We start from the raw sequence: 27,322 nt of genomic DNA on the forward strand, positions 1-27,322 counted from the left end.
AAAAGCAATACCGCCTCCTACTGGACAAGTGTAAAGGCAACAGTCGGACTGCAAAACTTGATTTTCGTCTTTTACTTTTAATTCGTCTTAAACAGCTATTTTTATTCCAATTTCCAACAAAGACAGGTTCAATTTGCAAGAGCGACTTTAATTGAAATTTGGAAAACCCTATTCATGTGGACAATGACATTGTAAATAACGATTGCACACATTCATCACTGAATGTAACTGTGTACTATGTTCTTTGCAGACAGACACAGCAAAGATGATGGCCTTGAAGTAAGTTACTCATTGGTTGCAATTTGTTTACAGGTTTTTCTAATGAACATGCTGATTTTCTTTCTTGGCTTATTGGCCTAATGCCATGATAAATTTAATTACTGACAACTGCATTTTCCTGTCATGACAGGTGGAAATGTCAGCCATGAAAAAGGTACCAAAATGTTTCAGAATTCAAGCAGACCTGTTTTCTTTTGCTTTTTATCAACCCTACAATTGATTAACATTACAATAGGATTTAGTTTCTTGTAAGGTTGGTTTTGTGGAATGTGTGCTATGTTTTGACTGAAGATTAACTATTAAACACTCATTTCAACTTGTACTGGATTCTGCTAATTCCCCACAAATAAGTTACTGTTCTGGAAAGAACATCATCATCTTTGTTCTGTTAAATCAACTAATACTGTGAATGAGATGATATAATAATTTACAAAAGGCTTACAGCTCATCACAGTTTTAATCAAATAAAAACTATAAATTACATGACAATAAAATTGTTCATAACCCAGAAAATGACTGATGAAAGTAAGTGATTGCTCTTTTAATTCTTTTCTTTACCTGAAGGAGGCACAATAGGCACAAGAAAGGAAACAGAGTGAAGGAGAGGTTGTTCCCATATCTGCAAATACGTGACATAAGTTAATCTGATTATTCATGTTTTCTCATTACAAATACTAGAAGGTACTGTGTGTGTATGTGTGCGTGTGTGTGCGTGTGTGTGCGTGTGTGTGCGTGTGTGTGTGTGTGTGTGCGTGTGTGTGTGAGAGAGACTAAGTTATGGCCATGCTAATGTAGGCCTGACAGGCCTGTAGATCAATAAAAAAAGAGGTTCATTTATTTGGTAAGTCCTGTCTTCCACAGGACCAAATTGAACTTTACTTCATCTGTGGTTCAGTCAGTCAGGAACATTTAGTTTAAGTTATTGGGTTAGCAGTTTTATCACAGTGCAGAGCTGAGAGTAATTTTCTCCTTTGTCTATGCACTTGTATGTGTTTTTTGTTCTGTTGCACGTTAGCAAAAAAAATTACAGATGATGAAAAAACAGGATACCAGAGCTTATAATTCTGAATTTAACTGTTTCCACTGAGTCATTAGAATGAAATAAACCAATTCTGGAGGGGTGAATTATCTACTGGAAACAAGCTGATGTCTTGTGTCGCTTTAACGTTACTGATTAGATCAGCAGATTGTGTTGCTCTGAGCTCAACAGTAGTGTAACCGGAATGATCTTTAACACTGCGTTTGAAAGTAATCCAAACCCTTGGTCGGCCACATCTACTTATAAGATAATTATATGACTGAAATCCATCAAAGTTTGATCAAATATAAAATGGAGTAAGTTTTTAAAAAATACAAATGAAGCATTCATCTATGAGAAAATCTCTATCCAATATAGCCTTCGCTGTAGCTGTCCTGTTATATCATATCTGCAGGACCTCAATCTCTTTGAGTGTTGGACTCAAAAAGTTGTCGTTGTTTTGTCACGGTTATGACCAAATCCTTCACTTGCTATTTGCCATCAACACTTCAAGCAGTTGTAACCAGCTGGGGAAGTTCTCTAATGACGTGTCCATGGAAACAAGGCCAATGGTCACATGTGTCTTATCACTCACCACAGGAAAAACCTTCTGCTTGATCCTGCTCAAGATTTTAAAATGATATCAAAACCACTGAGAAGTCAATCTTCTTTTTTTTCCTCTTTAGTATTTTTAATAAAGCCTTTGATGTAAATCCATATCCCTGATTTAGAGTCCTTGTCAGCTTGTTTTTGTAGTATTAATCACATCCTCACAGATACTTACAATCAATCACGATAGAAAATTAGCTCTCTTTACATGCATTTGTGAGAGAAGGATTAAAAAATACTTATCAAAAGCAACAAATTCAGATCCTTAACCAATTATCCAAATACAATCCTATCAAGAATCAAGTATTAATTAGCAATGGCTTTGTGCAGAAAAACTGACAATGTGGGATTCATTTTGAATACTGAATCACAGCTAATATATTTCTGAATGCCTGTGTTCACTGCTGGAAATTGATTGCGTACACAGAGTATATCCACATATTGTTCAGTCGAGGTAGAATGTATCTACTTCTAAATCTCATCTTATCATGTGCATTGCATTGAACAAACTGCTAAAAATAAGTTTCCATTTTCCTAAGCTGGCAAAGACATTGACCCCTTTATTCATCAACTAATTACGACAACATTCTCACTATAGAACTGTTCATAAATCAATGCAACTATAATTTGCTGGACAAGCTGCTTAACAAAACAAACAACAACAACAAAAAGCCCAGAAATGAAAGAAACTAGGCACCACTACCTACAACACAATGGATACCTAAGAATGAGTTATGGGAATCTTCTTGACATGGATTAATTCAGGTGAACTCTAATAAGGCTAATAAGAGAGCTTTTGTGAATTCTGATGAATAGCTCCATTTGTAAATTGCCAGTCCTACGCTACGAGATGGTGCCTGCCTGCACCTTCTGTTATAATGGCAATGTGTGAAATCATTTCTACATTTACAGAAAGGCACCTCTCCCCAGCAAGCATATAATTGATATTTATGTGGCTATTTAAAGCATTTGTGAACACAGGCTTCCATTTACGTGTTATAATGAGCAAACAAAAGGATGAGAAAATGTTTCCTCTAACATAGGGACTTAATCCCTTGTGTAATGCTGTATTTGTTTATAATTTAATGAAAACTAAATGGGGAACATACAGTCAAACCAAGTGACAGTAGTAAATCTCCCATAAGAAACACAAAGAAGGAAAAAACAGGTTATTTCTTTGTGTTATTCAAAACTAATCCCATTTTAAATCCTCTCTGAACTCTGGTAACATAACATGTATGAGTGTATGTGGTTGAATTTCAAGCCATCACTTAAAGTTTGAATTTACCATCGCTTGTCCGAACAGTCCACGAGTCACTGGCCAAACTTATGTCTGACTCTTTCCTTTCATTGCTCACTCGCTGTTTATAAATCATTTGAATAAGAGTTATCTTTATGTGCAACATCGTAAGAAAAATATGAGAGATGGTTTCTTTGTTTGCGTTTCCCCAAGTGATGTACCAGTAGACCTTAATGAGAGGCCTGTGATGACTCATTGGTCTCCTGCCTCCAGTCCTCAGCGGTCATAATTAGCCCACATTAAATCCTGTTCAGGTGTAATGACATCGTCAAAAACTGCATGAGCCAATACAGGTGAAATACAGAAAAACACACGAATCCCACTTTGATTGACAGCTGAACTTTCTCCCCTGTGCAGCGGAGATGATTTTTTTTTACTGCGCGACATCCCTCAGCAACAGTCAAATGATGCCTTCATGTACACTCCGTTAAGTCCAGCTTTATAATTCATTTGGTGGTTTGGGTTATAAATAATCAGCTCAGTTGGGCGCTTGTGGGAGAAGAAATAAATTTACCGCTGTAGAACTCTGGTGAAAGGCTCATTTACAACAAGAAAAACTAAAATGGATCTTTAATGGTTAAAAGTATGATTTATTTATTTTATCCTAATATTTTAAACCTGAGTGAAATGAATATTTGAATATCAAGACTTAATGAAAAAAAAGCATAAAGAGCTAATATTACCCTCACCCTTTCTTGTATGGCCACCTGCTTTAATAAGTATTGATGAACTTGTGAACCGAATTCAAATTCTGTGCCCTAAAGCCGCAACATTTGGAGATTTTTTGGGATATTCTTACAATCTTACAAAAACACAAGTTAAATCACTAGCTTAGAAAAAAAAATTCTATTTCAAACAAGAGTGTACATAGATCACATACATTTTAAACAATGACTTTGACTCTGACTTGCCAAAACAGCTCTGCTCTTTCATTTAATAACAAAGGTTTTATTAAAAAGTAATACTAGTTTTCACATTTTTTGTAGGGACCATGTCATAATTGCAATATCTCCCACCGTAGTCAAGGGTCGTGAAGCATCTCAGCACTTCCTATGGCCATATTTGGGTGGACATCAGGGAGCGTGAGCCCAGTAAAGCATTTCGAGGGGCTAATATGAGCTTTTGTCTGTCGTCTATCTCAAGAAAAAGATCCAAACGTCGTTTTCTCATAAGTTAACTGCGACACGTTCACAGCAAGAAGCGACGTCCTGCTGCAGTGATCAGAGATTTTATTCCCACGAACTCTGACACACGCAGCAGCAATAACATTTCACAGTGGAAAACTGTCAAGAGACGCAGGTAAGATGGATTTTTATAATTTAACAACATAGGAAAAAATCCCTTTAGACTATTTCTTGAAAAAAAAAAGGGTACCAGCTGTACAGATTCACGCTTTCGTTTGTGAGGGAGGATGTTAAATTGGCACCTGTTGATCTGAATTCCCTGCAGTTAGAAATTGTATGAAATTATTTTTATGTGGATAATAAAGTTCTGCTGGCGCCCTGGTAGTCTGTATGAAAGTATGAAGGGGTGTGTTGTCAATAAATGATGGAGTTTATGAGGGTTTATAACCCAGGAATCAGCACTGCTACACTTACAGATACATTAAATATAATAAATGTTGCACTAAATGTCTGTAGTGTGACCAGAAGTTTCCCTTCTGTTCCACATTTACCAAAGATTTTGCACAGATTTTCCCGCTGATACGAAGCCCGATCAGTAGGTCAAGTTGTCTCATTGTGAGACCAGGCAGACAACACTGACACACATTCACGTACAAAAGCACATTCCAGTATAATGTGTTGGCTTTACCAAAATCCTGACAGGGAGATAAGGCTGTGCTCACATGAGGCTCTTGTTCAGTTGTTTTACCCTGATTTGTGCATGATATTTTGTCAATATTTTGCGGATTAAGAAGCTGCCACTCAATTTTTAGAGACCTCGACACCCAATAAGAATCAAAACACACGCACACTTGCTCACACACATACAGAGGCAGCAAAGCAGCATTGCATCAATTAAAGATTATGCATTTCGTTGAAGATATTATTCAACTCTTGGTCCTGGTTATAGACATCTTACGTCCACACAAAACATTTGTTCATTTTAGAACAGTGCTGTAAGCTCTGGTCCTCAAGTTGTGTAGGTTAGTGCTAAAGGAAAACAGAGCTTTGTTAATTTCAGATGTCTTGAACTTGACACGATTTTATCACTTCACTAGCTGCCTTACAATTCTTCCAGAGCTTCACACTGGGTTTGGATCAATCTTGTGCTCTAGAGAAGCCGGTGGAGCCGATCTCTATTTCTCTTTCACACGCACACACTCACACACACACACACACACACACACACGCACACCACACCACACACACACACACACACGCACACACCACACACACACACACACACTATGCATGCACACGCAACCAAACAGCTCAAACTGTTCTGTCCCTTAGTGACAGCCACAGCAATTCAGCACTTTTAATTTACCTGTGCTGTCTATATTGACAATAATTACACGGTCACCTGATTAAATGGGTAATAAAGCATTATTTTCCACTGTTTATCAACCAAATGGAACCACAGGCTAATCGAAGATAAGCTCTGCATCAGGCAGAACATAATCATTATGAAGGTTTGTATCTTGCAGAAATAATCTTTAGCTTATAATTTCTTTGTCTGTGCAACTTTCTGCCTATTGTCTTAAGAAGCAGCCTTGTGCGGGTCATAGCTTAGTCATTAATCAATCATAACCTCTTATTTTTTAATAGAATTATGACCGTTACTCAAAAACCTGTCTCTTAAAACACAGCTTCCCTACATGCAACAAGGCATGACTGAAAGGTTGTTGTAATAAATTACAAATCAGTTGTTGTGTTCATCGGTACCGCATTAATTATAGCCTGAACAGTTGTATGACTTCGGAGCATCGTATTGTAGCACAGTGTCTTGTAGATGGAGATTGATGTTTTTGTGTAAACTGTGGAGGTTGTATTATTGCCTCTGCAGAAAGACTCAATCGCTGCTATTTTTTGACAGGAGTGTTACTGCTGGAGTGTTATCAGGGTGACAAAGGATGTATTATTTGTGGTATAATAAGCAAGAATCTGTGCCATTGTACAAGTTTTACATTTTGTGTGAGGCTGTCAGTGATTTGTGCTGCTTGGCTGTGCTGCAGACACTCTTTACAAAAGCTCACAACGGTTGATTCTTGGGATATTCTCTGGCAATCAATTCTCAAGCCAAAGTGCCTGTCATGTGTCTGAACAGCACAGGCTATGTGAGCTGCTGGGAATAGACATGTACTGCCTTTTTTCAACTCAATAATAGATTATGTGTTATCCACAGGTACATGCAGTTTAGATCACTGTCATATCTACACTTTTTCGCATCCATCCCCCTGGAAAGCTTATTAAAGGTTTGACACTACACAGACCTGGCAGTTTGATCCATTTAGCCTTTGTGTCCCTAAGGGTATGCTGCGTAATAACGCTAATGGTCAATGATAAGGCTCTTTTGTCTGTCTTTAAGCTCATCAGGAAACATCAGCAACACTACAGAATAATCAACTTCATATGTTATGATTTGAATGTGTATCCCCTCTGGCCGGTGAGCTAAAATGAAATCTTAAGGAATATGGAGGTCAGAAGTGCAAGTCTTTTTTATTCATTTACATAAACTGCTAGTGCCCTCATGAAAGGAGATAGTTAATGTTTCCCTTATATTTAGTAGACTGAGCAGCAATGTAATAAATGCAACTTAATTATGTTAATTATGAAACATCAAAACAAACATGTACATGTGTCTGTTTGAAGCAGTAATTGATCAATGAGCCTGGAGCAAATCATAAACCTTGTTACCATGTTGACTTTTATAATCTTGTCCTCTTTAGATTTTTGCATGTATCGAAAACATCAGATGGGATTATCAACCGTGACTAGTTCAAATGTAAAAGCTCACGAGCCACACTGACGTGCTCTCAGGACTGATTGACACCATGATTTTACTCTGATTGACACAGTCAGATTGAGAAAGCATGCAGATGAGGGTGCATTTTCGATGCACTTTACACATTGTGTTATCTTTTTTGCTTCTATCCTGATTGTAACACGAGCCTATTTTGACTGTTAAAGCTATCAACAGATGTGTGTACAGATGTGTATAGAGAAATTATGGAATCCAGGGCTGTTTTTTTTTCAGCCATTATAGGATTCCCTTTACCTGTATTTACCAGCTCCTTTCCCTCAACTGTTACCATAGAGACACTCCATCCCTATCAGCAAGTCGACTTTGGCTTCAGGGCTCATTGGCTCTTACAGGAGGGACACTGGTAAGCAAGTGTCTCTGGTATGACTTTGGCACCAATGTAGCGAGAAAAGCATTTACTTAGCTTTGACAGTGTTTCCTTGGCAGCCGGTGCCCCATCGCTGGTGGCGCGTCGCCCCGTTTTGTCACTATGAGTTGACGGCTGAGACAGTGTGAAATCCCGCCAGGAGAAAACCACCCCTGTAATTGAAATGAGTTCACCTGGGAGACAGCTGCTTGGTGCTGCCTGTTAGCTGTCACGGTCCACGCTTATGCTTGCATGCAGGCTAGGTATGCCTTAACAGGTATTATTTGGCCTGAGATGCCATTGTTGAAGTTTGGGCAGATTTTACTCTGTTCACCACTGTGAGCAAACACGCCACAGATAGTCCAGATGCATGGCGTGGTAAAAGTGTCACAAATAGCATATTGCTCTTTTGAAATATATTGATGGAGCATGCAACATTGTACAGTTGTACAGTGAGAAAACCAACATAAATACAGTCACAGCACAGCTTGAAGCTGGAAGTGCACAATCCTGTGGGTGAATTGAATGCTTTACGAGTGCAGACTTCTAAAGATTTTAATGTTTTGATTAAAGTCTGAATAGGAGGATCTCAGAGGTTTGCAGGTAGATATGTTATTCATGTTACACAATAGTTTCTAAAAACACGTCAAAAGACTGAGAACTACGTTGTACTGGATGGTTAAGCTTTTTCTTTTCAGTTCAGGCTTTATTACGGTTGGTATAAAATCAGCTCTGTGACACAGAAACATATTTAACACAAGCGAAAGTCGACCCCTAACACTATAATGTTAAAAAAGGCCTATTTTATTGCATTTGCTTTGGACTAGCCAACCTTGTCATCTAGCTGTGTATTTAACAACTGCTCTGCTTTCATGAAAAAAAAAGTCTTCCCTGGATACTGGAATTACGTAACTTTTGGCGGTTTTGGTGGTTACTTAAATTGGAGACAAATAATGAGCTGAAAAAGAATTGAATTCATTTTGTGAAGAGCAAAGTTGCACCACAACACCTAAAATGTTAGAAGGGCTAAACAGAAGCTTAGAAAATCAGAAAGAAAAACCCTGTAAACTCCGATTCAAATCACCTTTAGAAGCTGATTAATCCTTGTGTTTTCTCAATGCTGGCTTTGGTGATTTTTATCTTAAAATATTTTTTTTCTTTGTTGAAATTATACAAACAAATCAAAGGGGTAACCCTTTTCCCTCAAAGCACTTGCCTTGCTTCTGATTGAGCTTAATTGTTACAAAATGCAGAAATTACCATAACCACATTGTGATTGTATCAGAGAAGGCGTAATCTCAGGCCCCTATTAAGGGCCTAGCAAAAGCTTGGCTTAGTTTGTCCAAAAAGTCCAAATTTATGCTTTTCTTGTGACAGCAAACTTTATATATTTGGTGTTAGAAAACCGAAGAAGGGGCTGCGAGACCATACAGAAAAGTCACTTTTCATTCTACTTAAACATGACATCGGTTCAAAATACCCTTCTGAATATGCCACAATGTTAGCTCTGAGAGGGAGGAATGAGACCTTTAGCAGTTTACCCCAACTTGTTTTATAATACGGAGAAGAAATCTGAGAGATTCCCGGAATTTCTCTTTGTGGTACATCAGAAATTAAGAATCGAGAGAGTGTTTACACACACGAATCTAACAAAGTAAATATTCCAATCCCGATCCTCCTAGATTGATAGCAGACTGTTCTTTGGCTCAGCCAGTGATGCAACTTGTTCCATGAATTTCTGGCATACTTTAAACTGGAAAGCTGAGTGCATTCCACTCTCTGTGCAGTTGGCTGAAAGCACTGAATGATTACGCTCACACAGGCCAATATGCTACATTTGCTGGATCCATTTGGTGTAAGCACTGTAATTCAAAACAGGCAACCTTCAATAGGGCCATCCAAAAACAAGAGAGAAAAAAATTAATCAACGCTGCCTGTAAAACGAACCGCATCAACACAGACGCTCTTCCACAAGCACGCCAAGCTAATTGTCCTCTATTACAGTTTGTTAATAACAGTGACTATTGTGTCTTCTGCTGGTGGAAAAGTCAGAACAAGCCCCTGCCCATGGTCCATTGCGTCTTTTTTCATATAAATGTGCAGACATTGGCTGTCATCTGTTGAAAAGAGTATTTGACTGTCTGAGTATGTCAATCTCCTGAAACAACTTATTCATCAATCAAACCCTGTTTCTGTTGTGTCTTTGTCATTTCCTTTTCAGTGTCCTGTCTCCTCATCTTTTACTGCTGCTCATGGCACACCGACTATTCGAGTTTCACAACAGAAACACTGTCATCCAGGTGGAGCAGTATCACAGTTCACCATATCAGCTTCACACTGCAGTATGAAAGGGAGTAAGAAATAAACATGCAAGGACAGAAATGTCGTTAAGGAGACTTGCTTTGACTTCCTCACCCTCGTTTGCTTGGTATATTTCAAGTGTTTTTCTGCATGAGCGGCTGACATTTATGTGATTAAACCGCTGCAATCAGATCGTTGTAAAGCTTTTACTTGAAATACAAAATTAAACTTAAACGACATTTTGAACAGTCTTGCTGCTGCAGTGGTTGGATGTGATGTTTAATTTGAGAAATAACACTATTTTCACCCCAGTGCAGGCTGTGTGGCTTTAATATTGAATTGCTGGTATTTGCAGACAGCCAACCTTCTCTCGGGATTAAAAGGATTAACTCCTAATAAAAGGTGAATACTGCATAAACATAATGAAGGTCCTTGTCTGACATTTAACAAAAAAAAAGTCATAAAGGGCATTGCACTTAGAAAGAATATCCATTTCAGTTATGTTATATTAGTCGTACAGCTTTGCTCAGGCTTCAGACTCGCCTGTGGCTGAAGACTGTGAGGACCCCACTTACTTACTTGTACAAAGAAATTTTCGTGATTACTTCCCATGCATTTTCTTTCCCTTCTTTCTTTACCTTGATGTATGTAAAGTCTGATTTAATGTCTCTGTACAGAACAGTTTATCTCTTTCATTCATTCTTTGATTCTTCCTCTGTGGAGAGCAGTGACAGTGCACAACAATGTTATGAGGTTACATGATTCAGTTTTACTTTGAGGACTCCATGAAGCCAAAATGAGAATTCGCTTTATGGCAAGCGATTCTGAAAACGACCTACTCAGTCTCAGAGAATTGCTTAGCAACACGGTGCCAATTTCTCTAAGGTCGCCAGGTGGGCTCAGTTTTTTTATTTCTCTTTTCTTCTTCATATTTTTCCGTCACAATAACCCAAGAATAATTTTCCCTGCAAATGCTTTCATAACATTTCTACATTTGTTACATAAAAACAGAATGTGTTGAATTTATAAAAGAAAGTGTGCATTACTCTTTAAATCAGGTCTACAACAAGTGTGATTGACAACTTGCTTTTTGAACCATTTGTCTCCTGTGATCGAGACCAACGAATGTTATTTTCACCTCTGAGTTACAATCAGTCAGTAACAAGACAATACTTCACTATAACCCTTCTGTCACTTCCTGGTTGGGTTTAGACATGAATGTCAATTGGTTAGGGCTAGAAAACAATCACAGTTAGGGCTAGAATGTTCCTCACATATTGTAATATACTTGTGGATTGTATCTGCCTAGATGCCCATAGGACCCTTTCATAGGCAGAAATCGTGAACAGGGATCAAGAAATCACTAGCCCCTCTAACAAATCAGCTGTGACTAATCAGTGAAAAGAAAAAGATTTCGTTTTGGTAATTTACACATGACAAACATAAGAGGCTCAGCTTTATGTCAGTGTATGCTTATACACATCAAGCTGGCATCACAGAGTCAGATGAGTAGCAGCAGCACCGTTGGTTAGAGCGTTTTGTTGCTGGCTTCCCCTACAGATTGCCTGTTTCCCCCCTTGTTACTACCTCCCTCGCTGGCTGAGAGGGGAATCAATGGCAGATCAACTTTGACCCCCCAGTGCCACCTCTTTACTTTCACACATGACACCGATATGCAACAAAGGTGCATGAGTCCTCGCTTGAAAGCGATATTTGAAAAGGTCTAATGTTTGGTCCAGCCCAGGATCCTCCTCTTCTCCCTGTCTTCCTCATAGTACCAACAGCAATATATATACTGTGCAGCCCTGCCAGTTTCATCTGTAGGTAACTACTTTATGAAGACCAAGTGAAGACCAAGGATGTGTCAAACATTTTTACTAACATAGACAGTGTCGCTTTTATTTTGTTTGTTTTCCTCCATCCATTAGATTGCTGTTTAGCAGTGTCTGTCTGTGTCTCTGTGAAGGGCGTATTCTTACATGCATCATCACTCTTGTGGTGGCTGAAATAATTATGTATGTTTTCCTACTGTAAACTTTGTGTTTTGTAGATGAAGATAGTAATATTTATCTAGCATAAATTTAATATTAACTTACCTCAAACAGGTTTAAAGCATATTATTTTAAATCCATATTAGGTGGATTATGTTGTGAAACACGCTTGACATGACAGCTCTGAAAGAGAGCCCCCCTCATTTGCATAATGAAGCAGAAATGCGAACAGAAATGTAAAAATGGATTAATGGAACAGAAATACTTGCACTTTTGGAGATAAATAGGGGGAGAATATGCAAAGGGAAAATGAGGGGATAATTACTCACATCTATGAATGTAAAATGACTAAAAATCAATTCATAATTGTTTTTTTGATAATGAATAAGAACTTATATTTATTGACAAATTGATTTATTTATCGAGCCGTTTATCTTTTTGATATTGTTCAATATCAATGATTTTGGCTAATATATCCTCCATACACTGTCATGTCCTTGTATGTTTTAGCGTTGGCATGCAGACAACAACCAGGTATTTTACAAAGATAGTTATTTTATTCTTTTACTTTCCACTGTTTTCATTTATAAATGTATTTTAATAATAACAGCAGTTATTAGATTGCTGTATTGCAACTTGTGTTGCAAAGTTTTCTTGATTTGCATATTTTATACAAAACGCTGCCCCAAAACTGGGGGTTGTTCGACCAGACTAAGTGGTGGGAGATAAATTGCAACACCAGTAAGATCCAGAAAAAAATTGAAGACACTGCAATTACACAAAAACTGCAGGAGAGCGATTATGAAGCTGATTTGCAGTTGAAGTGATGTGAAAATATCTTTGTGTTTGCTCTGTATCTTTACACCATGTGCCAGTGAAAAAAACATCATGACAACGCTGCTGGACCTGAAGAGTAGTGTGCTGCGGCAGGTGCAGCGAAGCCAGTCACTGAGAAGCAGGAGGGAACCACCTCCCACTGCCAGCAGCCCCCTCACACACTGTCCTGAGCCCCTGCCTCGCAGGTGAGTCGCTGGTGTCAACACTTTTACACTGAAACGTGGCTTTATTTACTGTGGAATGACAAAGGTGAAGACAGTTTTTCCTGGATGTATCATTTGTGGAATTTTATTGATACTTACTGTAGTTCTCATCCAGTTTACACACCATAAGTAATTTTACTTATGGTCACATTTTCTATTTGGTGAGCAGGCTTTTTAGAGATAGATGGACTGGATGGATGGATTCTTGGTATGGTTATAATTCACTTGGTTGCTGCTGTTTTGGTAAATTTATTTAGACATAGCAATGTCTCTGCAGCAATAATTCATGTCAGATACTCATTTGTTTCCCAATGGCTACGCGGCTGAAGCCACAGGTCATAATTTGTTGCCAGCACGTTGTTTTAAATGCCTGACATTTATGTCAGGGTTGTGGCTTGCTGTGAGAAGACCATTCAGCAGCTGCCTTTCCCCCAAAGGACACATCAACCACATCATTATATGCACAGGCAGGCTTTTAGGAGAATCACAAATTCTATTTTGTTGTGTCTCAGTTTTACATCCCATATCAGAATAATCCCAAAATCAGAATGTCTGATATCAGAATGTCTACTGCTTTTGATTGATACAGCATCTTCTTGCTCAAAACCAGCTGCTTGGTGCATGTGTTTTGTATGCAAATGTAAATATACATGCGTTTGAATGGATATAGGTTTACATGGTTGCATGTTCATACACATGTAAATATTACCTTTTTTGTGGCACACCCCAAGAGTAAAGAGCTAAATACCTACCAGGGGATCTTGTGTCTCTGGTTTGCTGGGGAATTTTTTTGGCTGATACAATGTAGTCTACTATAATTCCCTTAGAGGGAAGATTTGCTTACAAATGTAGGCAAAGTTGTTCTGAGTGGTCACCTTCATCCTGTGATGAAACGATGGGAGTGCTTTCTTCAGAGATGATACTGCCCTCATACTTAGAGATTAAATGGTCTCTGAATGATTAATGACTATGAAAATGATGTGGATCTTTTGCTCTGGACTTAACAAGCTCTACTAAAGCCATTCACTACTTTGGGAGGTTTTGGATTGATGTTGTACACAGCCCTTTCCACCTTCATTATCTAAAGACCGAGTAAGAAAATGTGTTTTTGAAGAAATCCCCTCTGTCCATTCAGCAGATTTCCTGAAATTAGTAAAATAAATGTCAAAGGACCTTGATGTCATTTGCTGGTACGTAGTGCCCCACACTGTTACTAGTACTTTTTACACCAAAAGAGGTGTATTTAAGAAGCTTTTTTTCTGATATGGGCAAACCTGCTAAAACAAGCCAATTAAAAGCTTTTAATTGGCTTATTAAATTGCTTGCAGTTGTGGGTTTATCATCAGTGCTCTGAGGGCTAAAATTTACCGGCTCATTATACCTCTACCACCCCGACAACAGGCGTGCCATGACAACAACATGAAGGAATTGCATTACACTGTATCCTACAGGCTGTGTTGGACCACAGTTTCTGATTATCACGACTCTGTTATCATCAGGCTAGGTTGTTACTTTTGATGGGAGCGCTGACATCAGCCCTCACACAGCAGAACAGAGAATAAGCTTTCAACTGTTTTCCCAACAGGTGAAAGGAGAAAATAAAATACAATCCATTGATCTTATCCATTTTCTTTGCTTGTTGTTGGTGTCAGTTTCAGAGCCGTCATGTGAGATGTGGGTTTCTGTAAGAAAATGCTGTTTACACTTTGGTTGCCCCAACTACAACATTCTCGGGCCAAATGAGCTTTCACACCCACCCTTTACCTAACTTGAAGTAGATTTTTTTTTTAATGCTATTAGTTGCCTGTGTGATCACAGGCAGGAGTATCGATTAGCCAATCAACATCTCGTCTGTGGGACTAATCGTGTTTTGTTGCTGCTTTTAAATGTTTTCAGACCATGCTGCAGAACCAAGTAGAAGGTTTGGATGGGTTTGCAAGTGTCACCTACCCCACAAAATCTGGTTCAAAAGCAATGACTCAAGCTTCAATGAATTACACAGTTATTTATTAAACAAGAATACTGAGAAGAGGTGAGCTAACTGCCCACAATGTGGTTAGGAGACAAGATAGGTGTTGGAGAAAATGGAGGGAGTAGGATTCTTATCACATTTTCACACATATTGTTCTCTTATAATGGTATTGTCTTGATTGGAGTATATGAAAATTAGCTATTTTTTAATGATCAAGAATTTGGGTACAACAGCCAATGTTCCAAATGTCATTGTTTTTTAACTTTGAAACATTTAAGAAGCTGCTAAAAGGCTCAAATATAAGTATGATTGGTCAATACTGCTCAGGCCATAAACACAAACCAGCAAGTCTCAAGTAATCAGTGTTGTCTCTTGTCTCATCTGAATATTCGTTCTATTTACAGAAAATAATATGCTAATATTGTGTCGCCATTATCGCAGCAGCATTTTGTAGTTGTAGGTTGGGAGAACACAACCTCAATTAATTTAGCTTTTTTTCCTTCATTGGTCTTGATTTTGTATTCCCAATTTTATACTTTGATTCTCTTGTTGAATTTTCATTAATGTTCTGTAAATATGCAGAGTGTATGTAAGATATTTTGTTGTTTTTATTTTCTAGTGGAGGGACTGCCTTTCTTATTGCAACACATTAAGTGGCTCAGGTGAAAAGAGCCATCTGATTTTCTTTCACTCCTGTTTAAAGCTTCATCTTAAGCCAAAAGTGATAGTATGAACCTGTGGTTTCTATGGCAACCTAAACAGGTTGCTGTCACGATGTGAACTTGTAATGACAACTGTGTCTATTTTTAACATTGAAAAATACCTCAGTGCTTTGTTGAATAGTGAAAATATAGGGTTTTAGGGCATATTCATCTATTTTTATGTGTAATATGTTGCAGCGTCATTATCTTTGGATTCTGTTTTTAATGGAAATCAAATCTGCACTCATTAAAGACTGATTTGAACTGACAGTATCTCAACTTTCTCTCACCAGCTCCCTGGTGCTGCTGCCTTCCCACTGAGCCTCAGTCTGAGCGCTCGTCATTAGGCTGTTGATCTTCGTTATCCATTCAGACTGCGGTTGACCTGCCTGCACTCTAACTTTAATTGAGAATTTGCAAATGAGGTCGGGTAGATTTGGGTTGCGCCGTCTGCAGCTGTTGACCCAGTGGTACTCTCAGCTGTCAGGGCTGAGGCTCTCCAAGCAGACTGACATATTAGAGGTGAACCATTTTCTACAGTGGAGCAAATTATGGTTTTACCTCTGTGTGAGCTGACTTTTAAATGTCCAGAAATGCACAAGACATTCCGCGATTAGCTTGATTGATTTCAAATTATTAGCGATTTACTGACTGTACAACAAAAACAACTAGGATTTGTAATTTAATCTAAATTATTGTTATTGTTAATTGTTATTGTTGCCGATTGCCGATTGCCGATTTCGCTATCTGATGATATGTTTATGACTCATTGGTGTACTCGTATTCAGGCTCTTACAGTATTTCTTAAAAATGTAGTATAACAGAAACCAGAACCCCCTGATGCAGGTGCAGTAACAATAGCAAGGGCAGTCAGGCTGGGAGTATCAATAAAAAGTCATTTATTCAATTAATTGTTTGTTTGGTTATCTTTCTATCTACTCAGAAGACTTAGAAATGACTCCGACAGATGTGCACTGCAGTATGTATTGAGTGTCATTAAAAAAGGCGTAAATGAGGTATTTTTTGGGAACTACTTTCAGATTCATGGCAGTGATAGATATTTTTTACTTTATTAAGTATTTACTGCACCCCACAGTGTACATAAGAACAAACAAGCACTAGGTAAAGCAACTATGCCCATTTACTTAAGTAGTTTGATAAAATACTGATTAACCTTATATTTTTTTTAATCTGTAGATTAGATGATAGATAACTGTGGTTCTGTTTACGTCACTACTCTTACTCTATAACTATAACAAATTATAAATGCATCACAGTGCTAAATGCCAAGGATATCTGTATTATCCTGCATGACAGATGTGCAACAGATGAGCTGGAATGTGTTCAAAGATTTCAAGTACTCTGAAATGTCTGTAACACACTATATCTATAATGTACTGTTCAATGTATAGTATATCATAACATAGTATCATATACATTTTATCTGTATGTAGAGGCAGTCATGGGCAGCTTATTCCTTTAACATGACGTTTCTCGCTCATCTTTTAGCTGATTCTCTTTAGTTTTTTTTTTTGAAATCATGAATCTACTCAAATGTGTTTATGTATTGATTCATTCATTCCTTTTTAAATCCCTTTTCATTATGTTCAGGGCCATAGGAGGTCAAGACACAACCATACACACTCACGCTCGCTCTTTGGCTCTTGGAAAATTAACATTGATCCTAACGTGCATGTTTTTGGATGGTAGGTGAAGTCCAAGGAGGAGCACCATAGAAGCAGAGGAGAGCTTATTTATTCATTCGCATTTAGTAGATTTACTAAAAGAAAAATCCAGCTATCTTAAAATTATGGTTAAACCTCAACAAAAAAATATGGCATTCCCATTTTTGGAGGATGTTCATTCAGCTGTTTTATTTTGTCGATTTAAAAAAAATTGTGCTTTATTTAGTTGCTTTTTAAGATCAAGGAGAGGACAGAATACTGAAATCAGAAAAATAAGATGGCATCACCCTATAATTTGCTGTTCCAGATCAAATACCTGCACAGCTCTAAATATGTAAATTAGTCTATAGTCAAAAAAGATTGCATGACAGTCTTCTAGTCGACAGAAAACATGGCCCCTGCTGCTGGGCCACTCTGCCATAAAGGTCTGAGTGATGGTGGCACTTCTCTAAGGCTGCCCCCTTCTGCATGAAGGACCTCTGGATCTCCTGAACTCTGGCAATTGGCTTGCTGGTCTTCTGTCAGCCTGAGGCCCTTCATCCTTGGTTACCCAGTTGGGTTAGACAGCCGGAACTAGAAAATCAGTTGGTGACTTTAAAGCTCCTCCATTTTGGAATAATGAAGCTCTCTGGTATATGTTTGGACATCTATTCTCAATCGCATGGTGGAGCTTTCACTGTGACACACACCACACCATCGACTGTGAGAGACAATTGTGTGCTTTTCCGGCTTTTGCTTTGTTACTGTGAAGTACTGTGCGTAGAATGATCAAAGAAAATAGGCTCAATCTATCTTTGGACGAGGCTGAAACCTCTCAAAATATGGACATTTTGAACCAAAAAGTGGAACAGTTCTAGTCCTTTGGTGGTAGATGTGGAGATGCTGATGTGTCTTTACTGAATTGACTTGATGGAGAGATTTAATCAGGGCTTTTGTGACTGATCAGAATCTCCACACTGAAGCCTTTCCACCTGTAATGTTCTGTTCTTTAATCAACCATCTAATTAGAGTAAAACAAACAGTCTTTTGTGTTACTGAGGGGGATCCTTGTCGTAGAGATCTTTGTTTGTGGTGCATGCAGCAGACTTGTATTATGCAGTGACAACCGTGATGAATCAGATTTTAAAAATCGGATTATTTTATTAGAATGCAAGTAGACGTCACATTCTTTTTCATGCTGTAGATGACAATGATGTCTGCAGTATTAATTATTATCTATGCACTGCCATATTATGTTGAAGTTTGAAGAGAAGGGCTGCTGTCACCTTCACACACCCAATTAGTCATGTTTAAACACATTCTGTCAGGGAGAAGAAGTACAGAGGGTTCGTGTTTTGTGTTTACGGTCTCCCTCTGATTTACTCTGTACACAGGAAATCATGATTGAAGCATTTGGATGAATTCTGAAAATAAATTAGAATAAAATGAGTTTTAAAAAAAAAGATCTGTTTCCTAGCAACATCAAATTGCTTTGTTATTCTGGTAGCTTGTGTGTGTTTCCACTGATGTGTGTGTGTGTGAGAGTAAGGTTGGAAGGAGTATGAGCACTGTTTTTGTTTTTCATATATGTAAATAACAACCAAAAAATTGACTGTGTGTGATTTAGCATCAATTGGGTGTTATTTCTGCTAATAAACACAGCGTCTTGAGCTCAAAAACAAAGATCCCAGACTCTCAGGACAAATCCTCGAGCGGACAGAGAAAAGTGGACAGAAATATGGATCCGAGAATGTCCTGGACAGTTGAAGACAGATGTGAAGAGAACTGGGTGACTTAAAACAGACAACTTACCATAAAATTAAGCTTTTATGCAAATGAAACTGAACAGTTCCAAACACAAAGCTCGCCGGTTTTACCAAATTGGAGTCAATTACAGATTGTAGACTCAGACTTTCAAACACTGACTGTAGAGTTTCTGATAAGAAAAAACATTTGGGGTTTTTATTTGTGTTTTTAAGAAAGTTAGAAAGTTTTTTCAATGAGGAATTAACTACACAAAAACTACACTTATCCATCCATCCATCCATCCGTTTTCTATACCGTCAATCGGGTAGCGGGTGGGCTGGAGCCTATCCCAGCAGTCATCGGGCGAAAGGCGGGGTAACACTTATCCATCTTATCTAAATAACTTTTCTTTATTAACATGCCCAAAAGTTACAGGTGCAAGCCTTTATATCAACATTTTAAAATGTTTTTTTAACTTTTAAACTAGATATATTTTGGTTTTACACTATTAATCTGGCAAAACAACCTACCAGAATGCCATTGTGGGATATGTATAATTCAATTTGTGGAATTAAAGATGAATTCTAGGCATTTTGCACAGCAGATGATTATTTGAGAAAACCATAATTTGTATAATATATTGATAACTATTAATTGCAGACCTGCTTACTTTATCCATCCATCCATCTCTATATCTTATCCAGTTCAATGGGAAGAGATGGGGCCTGGTGTCTGTCCTAGCTACCATCAGGCAGGGTACAACCTGGATGAGTCGACAATCCACCGCAGCGCCAACAGCCAGACATACTCGCTCACACTATCAGTCACCAGTTAACCTAACATGCATGTGTTTGGACCGTGGGAGTAAGCCAGGGAAAATATGCATCTCCACACACAAGATTCAAACCAGGAACCGTCTTGCTGTAAGGCAACGGTGCTAACCACCACACCACTGTATAGCCCTTATGACTGTTTTATGTAGATTGCAGTCAGTCTGTTGTTGATTTATGATTTCATCCAATTATACCAAACACATCCATCTTTTAAGTTAGACTGGGTTTGACACCAGTGAAAACCTTACCAATTCTCCCAGCATGACTGCCATTAGTCTCCATCAATACCTCGAGGGTTTGCCATCCGCTCCCCCACCATGGTGAAAGTCAGTGGGTGCTGGGATGGGCTGCCACGCCTGCTGTGATTTGATGACGCTAATAAAGGACCGAGTCGGGGCCTCTGTGGAGAGCTCTTCTGTATAATACGATGGTGTTGGCTGATAAATGAGGGTTGAAGGTTGAGGAGTTAAAAACAGACAGCCTGACTGATCCCGGTGGTTCTGCTACAGCTCCCATCACGGCGGCCGCCTGCCGCGGTGATTTCCATACAGGCTGGGAGGAAGGCACCCTTGAGAGATTTGGGAGGAGTGAGAGGTTGGAATGAGGGTGGTTTTGGTGGGGATTCCCAAGGTGTTCAGCCAGCCACTCTTTGACTGAATGTGCCCGTATCACCATGACAACTGGGGCCAGCAGGATTCCAGGGATTCACTCGCACCTGGAGGAAACGGAAAGCATCATTTGCATTTTATATATATACCAGAGTGCAATATGCATCCCTCCTCTCATTATTTTCCAACTTAAGTTTCAGAGATGACTATTGTTCTTCTTGGCAGGGTTTCAGAGGAGAGCGTTGAGTTCTTTGAACGTATGAACGCCATTCTGCAGAAACAGGAGAACATGATGCGGGCGGCCCAGGCTGAGGTAACCCCCACCCAACTTCCACATTTCCATCTGTTACACAATTGAAACATGTACAGTCTGTGTTGTGAGCAAGCCTCAGAGCTGTCTTCACACCCACCATGGTCACTGTGACGTCCGTAGACAGAAGGACTGGGTTAAACAGGGTGCTCTGAGGACTGGGAGCTCAGCTGTGACAAGCTGCTGCCATGGATATGTTTAGTCTCCACTGCCAGATAGAGGCGTGTTTGCTGAGAGCGAATCAACATTTTACACCCAAACTCCTGCATGTCAGCATAATATGAAATTGCAGAAAATATGGTGATCTTGGTAGAGACATAATCATTACTATTAAGACAATCATGTAGGAACTCAAGTACTTAAAAATCGGTGTGCTTCTCTGACACTGAAAACTGCAGTGGTGGAAAGATGCCTCTACTTTCAGAGGGAATCAAGTTTTCCCCTCATTTACTGTTATCTGATACCCTAAATAAGTAGATAGATTTTTCTCTTAAAACCTTTAACATTGCTTTGATTTGAGGCTAATAGTTTCCTTTTGGGCAAGTGGCTGCTGACATGAAATGCAGTTGGATCACAATTGGTTAAAACTAATTATGGAACTAAATAAATTATTTTATATTCTGTCACTGTGACTAATTTGTCTGATTGATTTCCTTTTTCACCAGTGGTCATTATTGAAAATAAGAACAGAGACCCTTAGAGACCCTTCAGTTGTTCTTTTGAAACCATTTCTTTGAGTATTTTCTAGTATTGTGAGGATTATTTTTCTGTAGAGAGGTACACCTCTGTTTCAGGTTTTACTATCGGACAGATTTTTGTCACATTATCACATATCAGTCTTAGACATGATGTGGAATTCATAGATGAATCAATTACAGCAAGCAGCTTTGTCCCTGAGGCAGTGATGCAACCCCAAACCATTACTTTTCCACCACCACGCTCCACAGTTGTTATGAGGTCATTCTCCCAATGTGTGTCTGTATAGTCAAAACTGCTGATTTGCTGAAAAGTTTGTTATGGACTGCAGAGGATTTTTTCCCATATGGCTAAAATTAGTGCAGCTTCTTTCTGATTTTGGATTTGTGCACTCTGACAGCTGCCACAGGGGTTACTTGCGGATTCTGTCATAACGATTTGGGTTTGTGTGAGCATATTTTATCATCAAATGCTCTAGGCTGAGTGTACAGGGGCAGTTGGGCGTTTGAAATGTGATTTGAAATGATTTAGTTACAGTAGAATGTTTTATATCAGACATATTTTTAAAAGCACAGACATGTTTGTTAGACTGAAAAGCCAGCGCACACAATTACTGCAGCCTTGAAATGTTCTGTTTGTTATTCAGAGAGACTGCATTTGAGAACATAAATGTCTAATTCAAATGGACAAGACTTTGTTCAGAGTTTACCAGCCAGCTCCATAGTAACCCTGAACACAGGAGGTAATCTTCCATAGACTTCCCAGCGAGTTGGTGTTTATGGCGATGACATTTGCTACTTTGTCCTTTTTTCTGCTTGTCTGTCCCTTGCTTGCTGAGCAACCTTGTAACCTTTTTCAAGATAATTTCCCTTGACCTAAGTGACAACAATAACAATACTTAACTGTGAACTCAGTTATCCCCACTTATACTCAGCACAACCTTTATCAAATACCTGTTTTGTTTGGGCTGATCTGGTTCTGTTTCCTCACAGTGCCAAAGAGGGGCCTGCACAGTGCCGCCTCCACAAGAGCATGTGGACCAGGCCTTTATCTCTGAAAGAATCAGCAGGACAGAGGTGTGTCGGCTTTATTCATTATTTTTTTTCCATTCATTCTGATTCGACAGGGATTACGTTTTAAAACACAATATAACAGTTGTGCCTTTTTATCCCTGCTTTTGATGTGCAGGAGAGCAGAAAGCATGAAGGCAAAAGAACAGCATTTATTTTTGAAAGAAAGTCATTAAGTGGAGTGTGTTTTCATGTAGCTGGATCTGCTTTATGAGGAAGCCGTGTACACGGTGGTCAACAGGGTGGGTGTGCCTGCGCCAGAACATGTGAAAAGTGATGACGACTTGTTTGCTTATCTTTTGAAGGTATCTATCTGTCTGTCTGTCTGTCTGTCTGTCTCATAATAATAACGAGCATATCAGAAGAACAGACTGTATTTCTGTATTCCGGAGCCCCATTAAATCTCTGCCAGTAACACCGATGGTAGCCTCACAGAGAGCGTTATTTGTTGTGAGGAGACTGTAAGAATCTGAGCAGATGCTCTTGGCTCAAAACTGATTAAACATCAAAGCCCAGTCACACTGTGTACTGATATTCAGCTGTGACGATGTCATGCAAAGGATTGTAGCCTCTCTGTGTCTGGAGTGGGCGTCTTTTTTTAAAGCTGTTCCCAACAGGTTAGACGGTAGCAAGGACTAAGACAGAATGAAAGCTTGTGTGAAGACATTTCAGGGACATTTTAGTTTTAATATATTTTACGAATATGAATACTGTTTTTCACAATACAGCAAGTTTAATAGAAATGTATTGTTCCAAAAAAAAATGATTTTCTTATGACCGGTCATCTTTCCAAGGTGTTTGACATGGGTGAGGAGGAACATGACATTATTCTCCAAAAAGTTCAAGAATCAAAGGTGAGACACACTTTTTTTCCCTCGTTATCAACATTTAGCATTTAGACATACAGTCCCACTGACAAATGGGTCTGAATGGGAAAAGTTGTAACAAAGTATGCACAATACGTTACAACCTGTTACAACATAGAATTGTTATTTGCAGGTTTTTGGGCTTCAGTGTGAAAAAGTCCCTGTTTTCTATCTAACACACATGTAAATCAGAGTCAAGCCGTCATGATTTAACCGTGTTTCAGATATTAGTAATATCAAATATTGGTATTTTTCTGAGTGATATTTCCATGAATTTCATGAATTTTTCTTCTGTTACAGGCGGTTTTCCCTTCCCCTGAATTGTACTACGAACATATTTACTCTGTTGAAGTGTACTTGTGCCCTTGAAGTTGTTTTTTTGTTGAGGCTGTGAGATGTGAGACCCCTAACACCTCAAAGCTTATTCTTTGTTTGACTTCTAGGAACCTGCCAATAATAGCTGTAAAGAACTGTGAGCTCCTTTGACATGGCGGCGCATTGAGCTTTTCTGCCTTGTGACTTACACAAGATATTGATTCGTTACATTCTTACTCTACAGTGCATGCTGATTTTGTTTAAATGGAGCTACACGAGAATGAAGGTTGTTGGTGTGTACTGTACTATTTTTCTTGGTTCTTACTGAACAGACCTTTCTTTTTCCACAGCGAGCCAATTTTTCCTTGAGAGTCTCTGTCATGAAAGCAAAAAATCTGATGGCCAAAGATGCAAATGGTGAGACCCCGCTAGCATGAACCAAGCCTTTACTAATGGAACACAGTATGCTTCAGCGACAAAGTATGACAGAAAAGCTTAAGTTATCTGTTTAATCTCCCCTCCATTAAATCTTCATAACTGTCAGTGCCCATTTCAATAGATTTGCACAAAATATGCCAAGCTTGAGTCTGTTTGACCACGAGTTGTTGTGTTGCATGATGTTTCCAAACCTCTAGATCCCTGACTGATGACCTGATAAATGCTAAAAGAAGCACAGTTCATATGTGTCCTCGAGTTCATGTGTGTCCTCTCTTCCTTTGTGTCAGGGTACAGTGACCCCTACTGCATGCTGGGAATCCTGGTGGGCCAGAGCCCTCGGGAAACAGAGGAGAAAAAGGAGAGAAAGTTCAGCTTCAGGAAGAGGAGGGAGAAGCTGGAGAAACGCTCCAGCACCAAGGAGGTGTTACCTGCCAGGTGCATCCAGGTGACTGAGGTCAAACCAGAGACTCTCAACCCAGTGTGGGACGAGCACTTTGTGTTGTGAGTGCAAGTAATACTTTAACCTTTTGAGAGTACTCCACATGGTGATATGTGACACACAGGATTCACGGTTTCATTTGTTTCACACTAACGCCTAAAGCTGTTAGTTTTGTGACCAGTGCACTGCATTGTCATTCCTGAAGGCAGCACTTAGTGAGGAGAAACCATTCATTTAATTCATAATTTCACTGTTGGGTTTTCTATTTTTCAGTGAAATAGATGATGTCCACAATGACCTGCTACATCTGGACATATGGTAAGATTAGAGCATTGGAACATTTGTACTTAGATCACAACGGATTGTTTCTCTTGAAACTATGTATGTATTGCATCATTTAGATGTAATATATACTGCCATAAAAAACATACTCAGATAATAACCATATTGATTAGTCAAATTATTGTTTCTTCAACAAAAATTTGAGAAATGATATAGCTTAGATATAGATGTAAGTTCTGTACCCTAACTTGAATCAAAATATCTGAAATTGTGGATCAGAGTATGGATCAATTTCACACGAACAAAGCTTTTGTCACACCTTTTACATGTTGAAATACCAGTTTGACACACCAGCAGATTTATCTGATTATTAACAAAGCACAAAGTCAAGATGGCGAGCCCTCTCTCTCTGCAACCGACTCACAATTAAACCAATATAAAGTTGTGGTACTGCATCCTTTTTTGTTTGCAAAGTTTTGTTATTTGCAAGTGATTTGATATGAAGATCACTATAACCTGCCATTTTCAGCACTTTTTTTTATCTTATTCTAGTTTTTTAGTTTTCTCTGATCTGAAAAGTGTTCTTATTGTTAGTGAAGGAAAAAAAAACTTTGATTCAAACTGTGAATAAATCTGACAGTTTTTTTCCCGTATTGTCTTACAGACAGGATTTGTCTCTCAACTGATGCACTTAATTATAAGATGTTGTATTTTTTTTAAGTTTCCTGTCCCTGGGGAAAACTAGCGAAAGAGGACACAATTAAAGCTGAAAAAGCTGCCAAGTCTTGTTTATGATTTCCTTCACTTCTCAGTTTTGCCTCTTGCTGATTAAGATAAGATAAGGAACTAAGATGGTGTACTAACCTCTGAATTGTCTTCTTTTCATCAGGGATCATGACGATGACGTATCTGTTGCAGAGGCCTGCAAAAAGCTCAATGAAATTAGTGGACTTCGAGGAATGGGCAGGTAAAAGAAAAAAAACGGAACTGTGCACTCTGGAGAGTTACTCTCAAAGTAACTCTGGATGACCATTAATGTACTGATACACAGGAAATGTCCTAGAGTACACATTCAACAGGTTTTACTTTGGTTTGTAATGTGTTAAGTAATTATTTCACTCTGACGGCTTTGTGACAGTAAACAGCTGAGTCATGATTAAAGGGTCATTTTCATGTGAGTAAAACCCAAATTGGCAACTAATCAATGATGAAGCCTTTGTGTGGATTATTCAGATAAAGATGACTACACCCTGCTTGTTGATTACACAGGATCGTTTGATTTTGTCCTTTAGAAAGACGCATACAGGGAAGCCTTTTGCCCATAAGACTGTCCACAGAGATCAGAGACTGATAAAAAGCAGACATTTCTAATGAGAACCTGAAAATCTCAATCATTGCCAAGGGATCAAAAAAAATCCCCTGGCATTGCTGGGAAACACAAAATTTTCAACAAAAATCCAACGAATATCCAGCTTTTATTAGGAGACTAAACTCATTCTGCTCTCACTCAAATTGCAAATCACTGAGGATTAGAGGACAAGCTCAGTGCCTCAAGACCAAACGGTTGTGACTTAAATTGCTTATTCCAGGATGTTTAAAATTATCCTTGAGCATCGCCTCTTTTTTCCTCTTCTCAGGTATTTTAAGCAAATAGCAAAGTCAGTTCGTTCCAATGGATCTGCATCATCAGGCTCTGAGGAGAACGCTGATGACTTCCTTGGCTGTATCAACATCCCTTTGAATGTGAGCATTCACAGCGGAAATGTGTCTCCAAGGCACTGAGAGACGTCAAACAAAACAATACAGAAATTGTGATATTGAAGGAATATGCTGGGTTTCCCCCTAAAAGCATGACAGTGTCATTAATCAGACTGGCTTCTTTTTGCAGGAGATCCCTGTTGTTGGCTACGACACCTGGTTTAAACTGGAGCCCCGATCAAGTGCATCTAAAGTTCAGGGAGAATGTCACCTGATACTGAAACTCTTCACCAGCCAGGTATTTACAGATAGACCAGCATTCACTATGTCCAAGTCTCCCTGTGTCAAAAGTTAAAACTTCCAATGTTTGTTTGTCTTCAGAGAGACGTAACTTTATCCAAGAAGGAAATAAATGTCTCCATTCACAAGAAACTGTTGAGTCAGATTGTGGAGTATGAGCATGCTCACGTTAAGGTACGTTTTCCTTCACTTTATTTATTCGAACAATTTCCAATAAGAATGCTGTTCCTTTTTTAAACTGTGACATGCTCTTTTAATATATTTATTGTCATTATTATCATTCATTTTGTATGTGTGTGCATTTGCATTTAGTCACCTGAGTAAAAGCAAACAGCCTTCATCCTGCCCCTTTTTTAATGTGTACTAATAGAAAAATTATAAATTCGGTTATATTTTCAAGCAGAAACTCCACAGCTTTGGCTCATTTTTCTGTGGAGAAAGAAGAACAAGTTTTCACGAGTGCACACAGCGTACCCTTCCACACATTTCTATCACATATATGGTGTTCAGGGT

The 27,322-nt window shown here is 38.7% G+C and overlaps 1 protein-coding gene across 1 annotated transcript in view; it reads left to right on the top strand.

Moving 5' to 3' along the window:
- Positions 1–4,317: 4,317 nt before the first annotated feature.
- Positions 4,318–27,322, top strand: part of baiap3 (BAI1 associated protein 3) — a 36,748-nt gene continuing 13,743 nt past the window's right edge. The window contains exons 1-13 of the mRNA XM_072369442.1: positions 4,318–4,505; positions 12,707–12,853; positions 20,621–20,708; positions 22,394–22,477; positions 22,669–22,776; positions 23,266–23,325; positions 24,003–24,069; positions 24,378–24,591; positions 24,803–24,847; positions 25,701–25,778; positions 26,449–26,554; positions 26,700–26,807; positions 26,891–26,983. Coding sequence (XP_072225543.1) covers positions 12,720–12,853; positions 20,621–20,708; positions 22,394–22,477; positions 22,669–22,776; positions 23,266–23,325; positions 24,003–24,069; positions 24,378–24,591; positions 24,803–24,847; positions 25,701–25,778; positions 26,449–26,554; positions 26,700–26,807; positions 26,891–26,983 — 1,185 coding nt within the window. The 5' untranslated portion in view covers positions 4,318–4,505; positions 12,707–12,719. The remainder of the gene's footprint in view (positions 4,506–12,706; positions 12,854–20,620; positions 20,709–22,393; positions 22,478–22,668; positions 22,777–23,265; positions 23,326–24,002; positions 24,070–24,377; positions 24,592–24,802; positions 24,848–25,700; positions 25,779–26,448; positions 26,555–26,699; positions 26,808–26,890; positions 26,984–27,322) is intronic.

Source organism: Leuresthes tenuis, unplaced genomic scaffold, assembly GCF_036924035.1.
Source record: "Leuresthes tenuis unplaced genomic scaffold, fLeuTen1.0.hap1 SCAF_17, whole genome shotgun sequence".
NCBI lineage: Eukaryota > Metazoa > Chordata > Actinopteri > Atheriniformes > Atherinopsidae > Leuresthes > Leuresthes tenuis.